Below are 16,826 nucleotides of genomic sequence, written 5' to 3' on the forward strand. Positions count from 1 at the left end.
ATTCCACATCTATGACAGACTCCCAAAGCAGTACCAATTTATGGAGGTGGGAAAAGAATTTAGAATTTTAGAATGCCCAATTAAATAGCAGAATAGAGGACTGCCTTGCCAAAGGCTAAGTCCTGCCCATGGATAGAATCCAGGGAGTAGTGTTTTACAAAAGTGTGGACAGAGGCCCATGTGGCTGCTTCGCAAATGTTACCAATGGGAACACCCCTCTGCAGAGCAGTAGAGGCAGCCACACCTCTAGTAGAATGGGCCCGTAAACCGACCGGAGGGTCCTTACCGCCAAGCGATAACATTCAGAAATCGTCAAGATAATCCATCTAGACAAAGTCTGCTTAGTAACAGCTTGTCCCAAACGCCTTCCAGCATACCCTACAAAGAGTTGATCGTCCACTCTGACCCCGGACATGCGAGAGATGTAGAAATTTAAAGCTCTCCTAGGATCCAACCTATGGAGCCTCTCCTCTTCCTTACCAGAATGCGGAGGAGGATAGAACGACAGAAGAATTACCTTCTGGCTTAAATGAAATTCCGACACAACTTTCCGAAGAAAAGAAGGGCGAACCCTAAGGACAACCCTGTCCTTATGAAACACTGAAGGGTGGTTTAGCAGATAGTGCCTGCAACTCACTCTGCGAGCGGAAGTAACCGCAAACTAAAAATACATTTTTAAAGGTCAACAGTCTCAAAGGACAAGACAGTAAAGGCTCATATGGAGCACCCATTAGGGACTTTAGAACCAGGTTCAAATCCCAACCGGGCACCTGGAAAGGTGACAGTGGGAACACATTAATGAGCCCTTTCAGAAACTGAGAAATCAAAGGAGTCTTAAATTAAGAACACTCCTCAGGCGAGCGCTTAAATATGGACAGCGCCGCCAGATACCTTTTAATGGTACCTACTTGCAGGCCCTTGTGGGCTCACGAAAGCAAAAAGGACAGAACCACAGGAATGGCACATGTAAAGGATCCACATTCTTAACCCTGGACCAGTCGCAGAACTTTCTCCAACGGCACAAGGACTTTGTTGCAGGCCTTCTGGCCGAAAGCAACACCTTCATCACGTCTTCAGGGAGGTCCCAATCCTTATACCTCAACCTTTCAGAAGCCATGCATGAAGTTTGAGGGACTTGACCTCTGGATGGAGAACCTGACCCCCCCTACCGTGAGAGAATATCTCGGTAGAGAAGACGGCGTGGAGGGCAGATGGCCATGTCAAGAAGGTCCGGGTACAACGGTCTCCGGGCCCATGCCGGAGCAATGAGGATCATTCGGGAACCGAACCTCCGTAACCTCCGCAGCACTTGCGGAATGACGGGGACAGGACGAAACGCATACAGCAGTGGGAAGGACCACTCCACTACGAACGTGTTCCCTAAGGGTCCTCTTGGAAAAAATTCCCACGAGCAGTATCTTCCGGTTGATACTGGTGGCAAATAGATCCACTTGATGGGTCCCCCAAAGGGCGAAGATCTCCAGGAGAATCTCCTGAGACAGCTCCCACTCGTGAGAGACCGTGCTCTGTCTGCTCAGAGCGTCCGCCGCCTCGTTTTCGTCTCCAGCCAGATGAACTGCCGAGATCGAAATTTCCTGCTGGATGGCCCAGAACCAGAGCTGCATCGCCTCTCTGCACAGAGGGAGAGACCCTGCCCCCCTCCCCTTATTGTTGAGGTAGTGCATGGCCACTGAATTGTCCGTCAGAATCAGGACAGTCTTCCCCCGCTCAGATGGCAGAAAAGCCTTCAGGGCTAGCCTGATGGCCCTCCGCTCCAACAGATTGATATGGAGTCTGGACTCCGATGGAGACCAACGACCGCTGACTGTCAACTCGTTGGCATGAGCTCCCCATCCCGTGAGGGATGCGTCTGTCACATCCTCACCTCTGGCCAGGGTAGCCAAAACGGAGCCCTATTCATCAGATTGCCTTTGACGGCCCATCACAGAAGATCCTGGGCGACCGAGGGCGGCACCTGAACGGGATCCGACATCCTGCTGGGGGACTGCGACCACTGCATCTTGAGAGCCCACTGCAGAGATCTCATCTGCAGCCTGGCCTCTGGCACCAGGAGAATGCAGGATGCCATGAGGCCTAGCAACCTCAAGAACTCGAACGCCGGGAGACTCTGGGCATGTTGAAACTTGTGCACCATCTGCAGAATGTGATGAGCCCTCACCAGGGGAGGGAAACACTGCCCCAGGGATGTGTCGAGAACTGCTCCGAAGTACTGGAGCCGCTGGGTTGGCGTCAAGTGTGTCTTCTTTAAGTTGAGGGAGAAGCCCAGCCTGTGAAGGGAGTGACAGGTGACTGACAGATGATCCAGGACGTGTTCGGGAGAGCGCGCCCTGATCAACCAATCGTCCAGGTAGGGGTAGACGTGAATCCTCCCTTTCCCAAGATATGCTGCCACCACCTCCATGAGCTTGGTGAAGACCCTCGGGGCGGAGGTCAATCCGAACGGCAGGACCCAAAACTGAAAGTGCGAGTCACCAACCGCGAACCTCAGGTACTTCTTGTGCTTGGGATGAATCGGCACATGAAAGTAAGCGTCCTTGAGGTCGAGAGACACAACCAGTCGAAGTTGAAGGCCCTGGAGGACTTGAGAGAGAGTAACCATCTTGAACTTGTCCTTCCTGAGGAGCTTGTTCAAACCACGCAAGTCCATGATGAGTCTCAATCCCCAGTCTTTTTTCAGGATCAAAAAATATGGGGAATACCATCCCTTGTTGCTCTCCGCTACAGGCACCAGTTGTATGGTGCCTTTCTCCAGCAGGGATTTGATTTCCTGCGCAAGGAGCGGATCCGGACTCTTCAAAGAGAGATTCCATGCTGTATTGTCATGAGGCCTCTGCCGGAAAGGAAGACAGTAGCCGTGGGCTATGATATCCAGAACCCACACATCTGAAGTAATGGCATGCCATTCTACAAGATGCTGCGCCAGCCTTCCCCCAACCGGCGAACCAAGGGCCATGGCCTCATGACTGAGCAATAGCGGCTGCGGCAGTGCCTGAGGGCAAGGAGGCAACTGCCCGAGCGGCTTCGACACCCACAATACCTTGCTTTCCACCTCTGGTACTCCTAAAGTGGCCACTTTGACTGGCAGCCCCTCTCGATCTACCAAAGGAAGAGTAGTACCGAAAGGAACCTCCCCTCCATTGCTGTCCCCTAGGACGAAAAGGCAGAGGTTGACGCACTGCAGCGCTCAAAGACTTTGCTGCAGCTTTTGAGGTCTGCAACCTCTCAAGGCTCGTCAGCCTTGCTGCCAAAAAGATGGACACCATCAAAGGCGTGTAGAGAAGCCGGGATTGCACATCAGGAGCAAACCCAGACTTACGCAACCACGCAAACCTGCGCATCACGGTGCTCGCCGCCATGGACCGGCTGACACAGTCTGCCAAATCCAGACCCGACTGAACGGATTCACACATGGCATCCTTGCCATCCAGCACAAGGGCAAGAAAACCATCCCGTTCCTCCCCTTCGGGAATATGTTCAGCCGCCAAAGATGCACAATTCCACAGAGTGTGAGTGAATCTTGCCAAGGCACAAACGGAGTTGGCTGCCTTTAAAGCCAGACCCCCAGATGAAAATACTTTCTTCGCCCAAGCATCTAAGCGCTTGTCGTCCCCATCAGGAGGGATGGTAGGAAACGGAGCCTGCTTCGCTGGGGCCATAGCCGCCTGCACTACCAAACTCTCCGGAGTGGGGTGCGTAGACAAGTAGCAGGGGTCACCACTGGCTGGACGGTATTTTTTCAGAAGTGACTTACCCACTGCCGGTAGACTCTCCGGAGCAGTCCAAGCCACTGCCACCCTTCCTTGCAAGGCCATATGAAATGGCAACACCGGGTCAGTGGGTGGACCTTGGTCCAGTATGTCCATCAGATCATTCTGCAGAAAATCCACAGGTGGCGCAGACCACCCCAAGTACTCAGTCACCCTCATCATGAGACGCCTATACTAGGATTCGGCATGTGCACCAGGCTCAGGCCTGCCAAACTCAACCTCCGGAGAGTTGTCAAGACCGCTGGCGTCATGTAAGGACTGATGTAGGTCTTCCATTTGGCTGTGACCAGACAACAGGTCATTGGGAACGTTAGGAGGCACAACCCCCTCCTCATCCGACCCTTCTTCCACCTCTGAAATGTAATCCAAAGGCTGGAACAAATCCATCCTGGGGGGATGACCAGAGAAGGGCTCAAACACAGGCCTCACTGATTTACTGAGAGCCTTCCTCAGAGTTTCCACGGCCCTCCGGGGCACCTCCGGTAAATCCTCCACAAAAGCATCGAGGGCGCTGATGGAATTGGCGTTGACCGAGGCACCGATGACTTCAACAGCTTCGAGGCCAGAGCCCCGAGAGCGTCCTTCGACGCCTTCGGCACCGACAACTTTTTTGGAGCCGGAGCTTAGAGAGAGAGTCCCTCAACTGACATGGCGCCAATGGCGTCAATGCCTTCTTAGAAGGCCTCACAGGTTCCAACAGTCTCGAGGGCGTCTAGGACCGGGACCAGAACCTGGCACAGCTATGGCGATCAACCTTGTCCAATCGGGACCTCGACGGCTCCCGATGACCGCGCCAACCGCCCGAGCCCAAAGGCATGCGAGCAGTGGCTCTAGCTCGTTCCTTGCCGGCTTCTCTCGAAGGCGTGTACGGAACAGTGCCCTGCGATTCGAAAATCGGCATCATCTGCTGGCGGAATGCGTCCCATTCTGCCGGCGATGAAGACTTGCTGGGACAAGTCATCCACCGTCTGGCGGAGTCCTCCGCCGAGGACGGGGAAGGTGACCGGTGACGGCGCTTCCGAGAATGCCTAGAAGAGGCAGAGGAATGGCGGGACCTACTCTGAGACCCCCTGGACTTACGCTGACGTGGAGAGTCATCCCTCGAATCGTCGGTCGAAAGCCCAGCAGATTCGACTTACTGGTCTTAGATACCCTACCTACCAGTAATTTCTTCTTCCACGCCCACAAGGCCTTCGATGTCAAGGACTGGCAGTCATCGCAGTCGTCGATGGCGTGGCTTTCGCCAAGGCACCAGAGGCAGACGTCATGCGGGTCTGTAATGGACATTTCGGAACCGCAGTCCTGACACTTTTTGAAGCCAGACTTCAGGGTAGAAGACATTTTCGCAAAGTAGAAGAATTGAGCGTGCCGAGATTCCGAAGCGAATATGTTCGCGGAAAAAACAGAACTGAGGCTACAGGCGCCGTGCGTCCTAGATATAACATCCGGTGACGTCGACCCTCGACGGAGGCCCTCGAGGGACAGCGTATCGACGTCATCGACACAGGACGCCCATGCCGAAATAAATTCCGAAGCAGCACAGCTGTGTTCATTACTGTCAGAGATGTGGAATACGTCAGAGGACACAATCCCCTCGAAACCAGGTTTCAGGACACTGCCCATTTCTCTAGCTAGGCGGCTAGCTGGGTCCTGTCCTTTCTCTCCAATGGGACTACGAGAGTCTTTTACGAAGACTATCGCAGAGGGCTATGTCTTGGAGTGTCGGCTGCCTCAGAGTTCCTGTGTGTCCCCCAGAGCTCTTTCACAGTTTTACTCTTCCGCTCTTCAGTTATCTGTGATGCGGAAGGCGTTGGGTACACAAACTATGCGGATGACACTCCGGGTCTCTTTCCTTTTTCTGGTGACCATAAACTTGACTTGCAGTCCATTAATGAAACCTACAATCGTATTCATCAATGGATGTCTCTTAATGGCCTGGTACTGAACAATGGAAAAACATTTTGCTGGTAGGCACAGCCTCCAAATTGCGCGAAATGGATCCCGCTTATGCCACCTTTCAAATCTCTGACTGCCTTCTTACAACATTCCCGAAAGTCAAAACAGTGGGTATGATACTGGATTCCAAGCTCACAATGAAAGCACGTGTCAGCAGCCTCGCGTCTCGCACCTCCTATTATGTCAAGTTATTGGTACAGGCAAGACCCTTCCTTGATGTGGCGGATAGCGCAACATAGGCTCCTGCAATCATTAGCTCTTGTCTGGATTACTGTGCCAGTCCCCTCTAGGGCATCAGAAAATTGCTCAATCAACTACAGGTAATCCAATATAACGCAGTCAGGGCAATGACTGGCATCCGAAGAACAGAACATGTGTCTGCAGGAAGAAGGTCATTCCACTGGCTGCCAGTACAGAAGCGGATTCTATTTAGGACACTGTGCATTATGCATGCATGTCTCTATGAAAAAAGCCTGGCATATCTGACCAAAAGGATAAGGTGGCTGCCAGTTAAGCAAGCACTACGAACCAACAACACAGGCTTGCTGGAAATACCTGCTGCTAACCTCACCCATTTATAAAATCAGTAGCAGCACCTAGGCTATGGAATGCCCTCCCTCCTGATCTTGGACTATGTGGGGCAGTTTTAATCTTTAAACGCAGGCTCAAGACCCTTCTGTTCGAATAACTTCCCTCTCCTTATATAGTGCTCTCTCACTCCGACTCCCTTAACTGGCTGATTATTTGTTTCTTGTTTATGTTCGCGTCTTGTCCCTGCGCTTCTATGCCCTTGGGCACTGTATCAGCATGTTACAAATAAATTAAATAGCGGTACTGTTCTGGCGTGGGTATTTACTTACCTTATGTCTCTTGTGATTCCTGTGTAGTTTTAGAGTGTTTACTGTGATTGGGAGTCCTCTCGTCCAGTGCACCCAGGCCCCTGCTGGAATCCTCCTAGTGCGTCTTCTGTGAAGCCCTTGGACCCTCAACTAACTCTAAAAGTAAAGTACTTACTTGTTCTAAAAGTCTTCCTTAGGAACTCTGACTTTTGCTACTTAAGGACCTATCCTGACCTGCCTGTTGGACACTAGACCCCAGTGACACCCTTCTGTCACTGAGAACACTCATGCTCCAAGAATAAGGGCAATACTTCTAAGGATTGGGCCGTTTACTAAGGAAAGATAATACGTGTTTAAAAGTTACTTAATTGCAAAAGAAGTTGGTTGGTAACAGAGTGAACAGTTACAAAGGTGATTACTTAACTTAGAAACGTTCTGCCATTCTGAAAAGTATATGTAACATCTTTCTTTCCTTAGAAACTGTTTCGCCATTCTAACAAAAAGTAGAAGTAAGGTTATATTACTCACCTGTGATTTGGTTGTGCCTCTTCCCAAAAGTAATGCTGTGGGTTCCACTATACTCCTGTTAGGATAAATGTATGAGCGTCTGCCAACTGGGTCTTGCTTCACCCGACTTGCTGTTAGCCTGTCCAGAATAGGTTTTACCTACCTAGAATAACTGAGTCATTCATAAAGTGTAACACTGGGGTTTGCTTTTCCTGGTCTGTTTCAGACAGGCACAAAAACAGTCTTCCGTGTATACCTGCCTTTAAGATACTGACAGCTCCTGTAAAAAGTGTATAGGTTTTACTTCAATTGAGCATAACTTATCCTAAAATAAGTTAGAGTTATTGCATTCCTTAGTCTGTGGACTGAAAAGCAACTGTAATTTAATATTAAACCCCAAGTTCCAACTCTCCTAGAATAACTTATCCTGAATCAGAGTTATTGGTGTTTTACTGTTCCTAGAATAAGCGTTCCACTATTCACACACAGTATATTGTCCGGTTGGGTTACTAAGTGATTCCTTGCTGAGCATCACAGTACAACTGCTAGGCTCTACTACCCTTATATTACTGAAAGTAATCTAAAAAGTAACTATTGGTTTGACTTCCCAGGGAACTCCTGCTAGGTGTTCCAAATTAGGTTATATGCTTTGGTCTGTGTACCTTCAAGCATCTATGATGTGTTGAGATGATCTGTGATAGTACTTATTTCCCCCAAGATTTATCTGGGACTTCTTGTATTTAAAAACACCATTTATTTTTTTACAATACATAGTGTTTCAGTGTTTCTTTGGACCATTTGTATTACAATTTCATTGCATTGATTCTACAGCCCTCTCTCCCTTCTAAGATAAGCTTGGCTGCTCTGTCTACAGCCTTATACTAAGAGTGGAGTCTTGTACCGCCTCAGTGAAATGGTTTTACTAAACTTCAGAAAAACTGTCCTAACGCACACCTAACTTTCAGGACACAGTTTTATGTGGTTCCCCCACTCATTCATACAAGTGTGGGCAGACACTCGGTGTAGATATTGATCTTACTTCCTGGGTCAGCATTTAGGACAACTAGCCTAAATCGTATCTTTCCACCTAAGTGCAGTAGAAAGCCCAAAAAACTTGTTTCCGATGGTACTTCACTCTTGCTCGATTTCATAGGATTTCCCTGATACGCTCCCCTTTAGCAGGCACTACGTTTAAGACATGGGGACGGCACTGCATCTATGGTGTGACAGTATTATATGCCAGAAAGTATGCTCATATTTTTAAAAGAGACAAACCAAATGGTTCTCTAGCAGTTATGAGTAAAACGTAAGCATATGTTACTTACAGTCCATATGTCTGGGGAAATATAGAAGAAGAGTTCAGGATCCAAGTTCCACCATGAGAGGCCCAGAGAAGAATTGCTGCAGAGTGGGATTCAAGCCCACAAAAGAAAGGGCATCATGGCCACAGGGGATAGAAGAGACTCTGCATCTGGAGCCGTACAGAATGGGGGACAGTGGAGTACAGGAATAGTGACATAGTGAGTCAAGGCATTGACGGTGCCAGAATGGCCAAGCAAGCACAGGTGCATAGGTGAGTTTCAAAGTCTGGATTTAGTCTAGCTAGATGTCGGTTGGGGTCTTCGGCAGTATGAGCAGAGTCGGAGGTCAAAATGAAATAAATGCCACTATACCACATAGGCAGGAGAGGTGCTCCCGCCATTGGCCCAGCGAATACTACGAGGACAGTAAGGCTTCTAGGACATCACCACCACAGCAGGCATGGGGTTTACATCATGCAACAGCAGACAAAATAAGAAGAACTTGTAGAAAGAACGTTTCACTTTGGAGAGACAGCCACAAAAGGACAGAGCCCAGTTAGCACAGCAGAATCCGGATCATCAGGATGGGGCATCTTTTCAGCAGTCTTCCAGGTAGGGTTAGATAAACAAATCTCTCAAATAACCCAGGGTTTCCCTTGTAACAGCCACAGAGGGGCAGGCGTAAGCCAACGATCCACAACCATGCATCATTTAAGGTTTTGGCAGCCATACTGCATACACTCATCGACAACAATGTGGCGCGAGATGATTGGGAGCACTCATCCAGTCTAAACTGGAATCCATTCACACTAAGTTTGCATTGGTAGTAAGCTCTGTTCAAAGCCTCTGTTAGAAGAACAGCCTTTTAGTCATTCTTCGTGGTACATCAAAAAAGACACGAAAACAAAAAAGCAGAGGTAAATGCCTGTGTACCCAAATGGTCAACATATATTGGTATTAAGCTATTAACATAATAAAATATGGTGTAGCCAAAAACGCATAGCTGTCACTACCCTACTTCCCAACACACTTTCTAGTTGAGAGCTCACTTGGAGACAAAATGGGGTGCTCAAGGAGCACTCATGTGCTGGTAGCCACATGGGCTACGAAGGGTAGCATACTAAAAAGGAGTTGCAACTACAGAGGTACTACTGTTAAAGACCTTCTAACAGAAAAATAAAGATAAAAAAAGGAATCTAGAATTCTTTAGGGGACTCACAGAGTCAGGTTAGTATTCACATTTTGTTGTTCCTTTTGCTAACACTCAACATGCAACATCAGCCCAGAATTAGGTTCTTTCACTGTATGACAAAGGTAGGTTTACTTGACAGAAAACAATATAAAAATTTGCCCAAAAAGTTAGATACATTAACCAACACAAACACTTTCATAACAAAGACAGGTTCCACTGCATGTACATTCTTAAGGAATTTGAAGCCCCAAGGCATTGGAGGTCACACTACTTGTGAAGTCCTGCAAAATTATAATTGGGTCCTATACTCGAGAAGATTTATTATTCAGTAAGATGCACGTTTAACCAGCCCCAGCAACAATTGGAATGCAAAGAATGGAATGTTAAACCTATATCTGCATACCTCTTCCAATGCTTGAATAAGCTGCACAGTTTTTCTACCCGCTGCAGTGGAATCATCGTAATTCAGAGACAGGATTTGTTTTGAGATCTCTCTGAACCAGGCTTGAAGGTTTTCTGAATGTGGAATGAAAATTAAAAAAAGAAAAATAATTTGAAAAATCTATTACATAACCCAAAATGTACTTATTGATATGAACACAAAGGAAGAAACTGGGCATTACAGTGTAATCTCTCAATACATATATAAAACGCTTGGGTATGTCGGCCGTCAACTGATGCAATTGATCAGTGTTAGGTTGCCCTCTCCAAATGGTGAAGTGCACCCACTTCAACAACAACCCTTTCAACATAAGAATGCAAGTCATCAGGGTTAGGTTGCCCTCTAGTGTCCAAATCGCAAAGTGCACTCACTTCAACAACAGCTATCATTGCAACAAACAGAATGAGCATGATTCTTGGACTATCGCAAACATTCAGAAGCTACTTCTTTCCACCCCCACTTCTCTTCACACGGGGCACAGCGGTTCCAGGATCAATGAACACTTAATTACTGGCTCAACGTTTCAGTCTCTAAAGAGGGAAAAACTGTAGGAGGAATGCCTCCTCATGAGCCAAAACTGAAAGTAGGTGCTGTAATTATGCTACCACGCAATCTTATTCCTTTACAGGGACTCTCCAATGGAACAAGGTTGACAATTAAGATTCTACAAAGACACATCACAGAGGCCTGTGTGTGATCGATGGAACTTGGATACTGATCATATACCGCGCATACCTCTCATTCCATTCGATACGCTTAGCCTCTCCAATGACCATTAATAAGTCACAGGGACCTACGCTCCCTTCCTGTAAGTGATCAGTTGGAATTCCGATATTTAAGAAGGGGGACAGAAGTGACACTATGAATTACAGACTGATATTGACCTTTAAAGTATGATATGTCACGCAGGAAACAGCCAGTAGATTTAAAATCTGCTTAATAAACTACTGACATGAACATAAGAGGCATGGTGTATTAAATCATTTCCGGAGATGGAACGGCCAGAACAGTGGAACAAGGTCTCAGGTTACTGTTTCGAAGGCAAAATATGTTGATTTGTACAAGGGTAAGCTGCATTTGGGCTTTGCAGACCCGAGGTATGCTTCCAACTCAGTAGACAGGAAGATTCTGTAGAAAGCGCTGGAGTCAGAGGGTATGAACCCTAAGGGAAGATCAGCAATTTGCCCCTCCATAAAATTGCTGGAGGTCATGTGATGTTTGGCTGTGGGGGTGCGCTCACAGGAGATTTTGCCATCAAAAAGTGGGTAAAGTGTGCCTTGGGCCAAAACTTTTAAACCTTTTGTTTCATTTTTTTAAAACAGTTTTTTTGTTTCACTTATTAACATGCAAAACAGACGTTTCTACTGTGTCGATATAGCCACTTGGGAACACATTTCCAAAACGCTACACAAACCGCCTCTGTACCCTCTCCTCCGCTGGACTCAACCACAAAAAAAACAAGCGCTCCCTCCCTCAATCATCCCACCTCCTCAAATCCCCATTGGAATTGCGCATTTTCAATAGACTCAGGTCGGCTCCTACCCCTTCTCCTCCCAGACCCATATATCCAAATGAGTTCCCCCTCATTGGGGGAAAACATGGTCTGTGCCAGGTCATTCCAAGCCTTCACCTCCATGTTCCCCTCGCCCATCCCTTGTCGCAGCGCCCTATACCATACAGTAGTCTCAGCCAGTGACCAGTGTTTTAAGTCCACCCACCATGCCTCAATCCTGGGTCCCTCCGCTGATTTCCAGGCCATAGCGATTCTACGCTTTGCCAATACGCAAATCGGTGTGCAGTGAAAAAGTCAAAAACATTATGTCGAAAAAAAAAGTGGAATTTTTTTTCCAAATGTTTTATTTTGGGTTCCACAAGGGGTAAAACAACAACAAAAAAAACTACAAAAAAGGGTGTTTGGGGGGGGGAACCCCCCCCAATTTCGAACAAAAAAAACAAAAAAATAAACATTCGAAACATTTTGTTTGACTTTGTTTTCCGACATCATGACTTTCGACATAATGTAATTCGATAATATCACTATAAACCACGCAAATCAGATTTTTCATTCTGGAGAAATGCCTGGTACGTTTCCTGCCCCTAGGGAACATTCCCAACAAACAGACCTCCGAGGGCAACGAGTGCATTTGGATTCCTCCTCTGGCAGATTTCTCCGCCACTCCTTGCCAAAACCTCCTGACCATTGGACAGGTCCAGAACATATGCATTATATCCACACCTTCATGTGCACACCTTGGGCAGGTCAAGGCACCCTTTCCACCAAATCGTGACAACCTGTAGGGCGGCTGAGTCGATATGCCCTATGCTTGACATAATTGGCTGAGCTTGAACCGAGAATTCCTAGAGACATCCTTGGTATATGACAAGACCGTTTCATTCCTTGCCGGTAAAAACTCCAAGTCTTCCTATCTCACGTTCTGTCAGCACCATTTCATTGAGGCTGCCCAGGAACTGGTCATACAACCTGGAGACCATGTGGCTCCCTTCTGACACATTGTGCATAGTGTCTATAACAGGTTAGCATTGATGCCCTCTCGAAAGTCCAGCCATCTCCCTTCTATCCCCCTAAACATGCCTAAATACAATAAAAACTGCTCCCTATGTATGCCGAATTCTCTAATGAGGGTTGGGAAGTCTAACATCTTGCTGTCCTGTAGCAGGTCCCGCACTACTGCTATCCCATTCTCCCAATATTTCCTAAACTGTTCAATGATATCCATCTGCTCCCTAAGTATCCAGGCCAGAGGTACTCGCAGGGAGTAAGGGTCGGGTGGTTCCCAGGATTTTCCAGGATCTGCGCCACAGTTCCCTGCCTAGCGTCAGAAGTTCAGAGGGTTGCGGGAGTGCGGCCCACCTTATCCAAAGCACATCTTTTAAAAAATATTGCCCCAATAATGGTTGCAGTAGAAAAGGTATCCTGCAAAACCACATCCTCCAGCCAATTAACAACAAACTGCAGTTGCCCCACCAAACATTATAACTCAAAGTGGGGTACCCTAATTCCGCTGCTGCCATAATCCCTCTGCAAAGTACGTAATGTGATTCTCTTCCTCTTCCCGCCCCATAGAAAATCCCGGGTCAGTGAATGCAATAGCAAGAAAGACCTTCCTAGTGTTGTCCTCCTGCCAACCTGGGGCACCCAGCACACTACCTCGCTCCTTCCTATTTCTGCATCCAGGGGTCCCCAGCTTCTCCTTACAGCCCTGTTGCCTACTAGGTGTTCCTGCCAGGTCCGCCAGTGAACCGGTCTGCTCCCTGCTTCCTGTATGCTGCCGGTTCTCTGTCTCCTTCCCTTCATTTGAGGGAGGCTTGTACTCACCATGTTCTCCTTCCACACTGCCAGTTCTCTTTATGTTGCAGTTTGCCACTCTCTAGGGCACAATGTCCCATGGCGCCAATACAGCCCTCTTCCTGGGCTCTCTCCCTGCACCTCCCAGAATCAGCCTGCATCGCTCCGTTCCCATGAGTTGTATTGCCCCTCACCGTCCTCCGTCTCACCTCCGTGCTCGGCGGTCTCGACCAGCCCCCAGCTTCCGGGTCGAGCCGATCCCATCAGACAGCAACAGGGATCCCAGCTCTCACATTCCCACTGATCGCTTTCCTCAGACTTCCTCTCTCAGCGGTATCACTGTCACATCAGCCAATCTCCAACACTGCATACACAGGTGCAGTCACGCCTCGTCAGCGTGCTCACCAGCTAAGTCTCCTTCAGTCTTCCGGGCTGGGCACAGCATTCCGTTATGTGGCGGGTGCCATCTAGGTGCACCTCACTTCGGGAATCAACGCTAGAAAGCTCCACGTCCCAAAGCCTCTCCAGGTGGAAACTGCTATTGCTACACCCTTGAACGATTCTGACACCAGAATCAACGTTTAACAGCAGGGTTGGGTGGCACAAAGTGCATCAATTAAAGGTCTGGGGTCAGGCTACTTCACAGCATGGCCCGCTAGCCACCTTTAAAACCTCTTCATCAATGACATGTATCCGTGGCCGGAAAATTGCAGAAAAGACCCTCCAAGGAGATTCCATGTGTTAATATCCCCGCAAAAATATTGCGATACAAAAATATTGCCATATTTTTGCAGCAATATTGACGCATGGACCCTGCGGTGGACACCCCCGCTCCCACAAAATATCCTCCACAAAAATATTGCCTATGGCGAGACAAACGGCCATATGTATGGTGATATTTTTGGTGGGGATATTTTGTAGGGATACCCTCCAAGGATGGGCACCGTTAACGTCTGTCCTTTTATTAGCAGATGATGCAGTCATCTCACCAAGTAAAAAGTTGTGATGTTCGAAACTGATCAGACGTTTTGAGACATACTGTGAAAAGAGGGATAGGAGATCAATGAGTCTAAAAGTAAAATAATGGTTTGTATTATTTACCTCACTTTGAGGCATAGCCTGATGCTAGAGTAGGTAGCACTATGGACATTGTCCAGGAGTTTGACTACCTTAGGATTTGCCTCATGCCATTAAATAGTTGGAGGGCTAAAAGCCAAACAGGTTACCCTCACTAAACTCCTTCAGGGACTTCCTAACTCTCCCTAAACCAGGGAACCCAAGCCAGCATAGTCAATGGTAAGGGATCACGGGAGTTGTAGTAAAAAACATCTGGAGAGCCACAGGTTACAGGCCCCTGCTATATCCAGCGTTTAGTGTTCTAATGGGATGTGGGATGGTGCATTACAAACACCCGGTTTTATTCAGGCTTCATCTAACACACTCACTCCTCTCTCCCTGCCCTACTCTCTTCTTCTACACTCACCCTCAACACCTCCCAGCAATCCTCTGTCCCATCAATAAGCTCACTCCTCCTAGGCCTTGTATTAACCCTTTGATGTTGCTCCCTCTTCCACTACTCCCCTCTTCACACTACTAGTCCCTCCATTGCTCTACTATTCCTTCCTCTACACTATTACTCCTCCTCCACGCTGCTACTCCCTCCTCCACACCATTACTCTCTCCTCCACACCACTACTCCTCCCTAAGCACTACTACTCCCAACTCCACTCTACTACCCCCACCTAACCACTATTAAGATATTCATAGAGTGCAGACCCCGCTTCAGGAAGCAACAGAGTGCTTTACAATTATAGGGGGAATAAGACAGTGAGGGAAGCAGAGAAAGAAGGAGCAGTGAGCCAACATGGGAGGGCGAGAGTGGGCAATTGGAAGCAATGGCTCTACCAGCAACCAGGGGATGAGGGGAGACAGTGGTTAGCAGATTACAGAGTCTCAGGTAGGGTGGGGAGCGCAGGATGTGTGGACCTAGGTTTTAAGGAGGAGACATTTCTTGAAGAGGAACATCTCAAACTCTTTCCTGAACCATAGAAGTGATGGGACAAGTCTGATGTTGAAGAGGAGAAGGTTCAAAAGTCTTGGCACGCAGACAGAGAAGACCTGTCTTCTGGTTCTTTCATTCCTGCACCAATGTAATTCATGTTGGCTTATTTCCTTACTTCTGGTGGGTTGCAGGCCTCCGAAGATGCAGAGATTCTTAGTGAAGTAGCTTGGGGACTTCAGGATGATAGCTTTGTAGATGATGCAACAGGATTTAAAGACGATACAGACTTTCCGTGGGAGCCAGTGCAGTTCGATGATGATCGGAGTGATGTGCTCGAATTTGCTGAGTCTAATGAGTCTTGCTGCAGCATGTAGGACACGTTTCAGGGGTGCCAAGGTAGTCACCATATGTCCTTCCAAAAGGGCATTGCCACCATCCAGGTGGGAGAGGACCAAGGCTTGGACAGCGGCTCTGAGGTTTTCGGGATTGAAGGGCTGATTTTCTGCAGGAGAGTAAGTTAGTAATCGGCCGTTTGAGTCTTCCTTGCTATGTGATGTTTGAAAGTGAGGTGTGTTGATGTTGAACCAAAGGAACTTTGCACAGGTGACCAACTGGGGTGTGAATCCCTCGAGGTTCATAGCAAAGAGCCAGGTGTGGCTGTTAGTATTCAGTGTTGTTGGTCAGCAGTAGGAATTCAGTCTTGGAGGGGTTGAGCTTTAGGTTAGTACTGGACATCCAGGACTGGATCAATGTGAGGCAGGCTTTGATCCTCTGGAAGCCTTTGATGGAGGATATCTTGAGGTAGATCTGCCTGTCATCTGCGTATTGATGAATGTGTATGTTGTGTGGAGCAAGGAGGGTTCAGAGCAGTTAAATGGAAAGATTGAAGGTCACAGGGGACAGGATGGATCCTTGTGGGACTCTGCAGGTGATGGGTAGAGTTGGTGACCTGGAAGAATCCATTCGTACAAACTGTTGCTGAATCGCATGGTAGAATTTGAACCAGCTGAGGATGACCTCACTGATCTGCCCCCCAACCCCCACGCAGCGTTGTAGATTTAATGAGAGTCTGGTGGTCTACTGTGTCAAATGCTGCTGAGAGGTCAAGGAGAACTAGGAGGCAAGGATGGCCATCATCAAGGATTTTAAGGACATCATCGATCACCATGATGGTAGCCGATTCTGTGCTGCATCTGGGTCTAAAGCCAGATAGGTAGGACTGAAGGGGGTTATTGGCTTCACAGTGTTGGAGGAGTTGTGTGGCTACTGCGTTGTCAAGGATCTTACCTAAGAAGGGAAGATGGGGCGGTAGTTGCCGAGATTGTCAGGGTCCAGTGTTGGCTTCTTAAAAAGAACAATTTGTCTGCTCTTGAGGGTCGAGGGGAAGGGGCCTTGAGTTAGGGAGGGGTCGATTGTCAGGTAAGGGAGGAGTGCTTCAGTCAGAAGGGCCTTCAGTACGGAGGCAGGGAACATGTCTGCATATGATGTGGCC

At 48.1% G+C, this 16,826-nt stretch overlaps 1 protein-coding gene across 6 annotated transcripts in view; it reads right to left on the reverse strand.

Annotated features, from left to right (window-relative positions):
- The window catches only part of WASHC5 (WASH complex subunit 5), a 1,117,936-nt gene that overhangs the window by 559,558 nt on the left and 541,552 nt on the right, over positions 1–16,826 (reverse strand). For all 6 annotated transcript variants that reach the window (XM_069621617.1, XM_069621614.1, XM_069621616.1 and 3 more), the window contains one exon: positions 9,987–10,099. In XM_069621617.1, the coding sequence (XP_069477718.1) occupies positions 9,987–10,099 (113 nt within the window). The remainder of the gene's footprint in view (positions 1–9,986; positions 10,100–16,826) is intronic.

The sequence above is a fragment of the Ambystoma mexicanum genome, chromosome 5q (assembly GCF_040938575.1).
Source record: "Ambystoma mexicanum isolate Mex_15411 chromosome 5q, UKY_AmexF1_1, whole genome shotgun sequence".
Taxonomy (NCBI): domain Eukaryota; kingdom Metazoa; phylum Chordata; class Amphibia; order Caudata; family Ambystomatidae; genus Ambystoma; species Ambystoma mexicanum.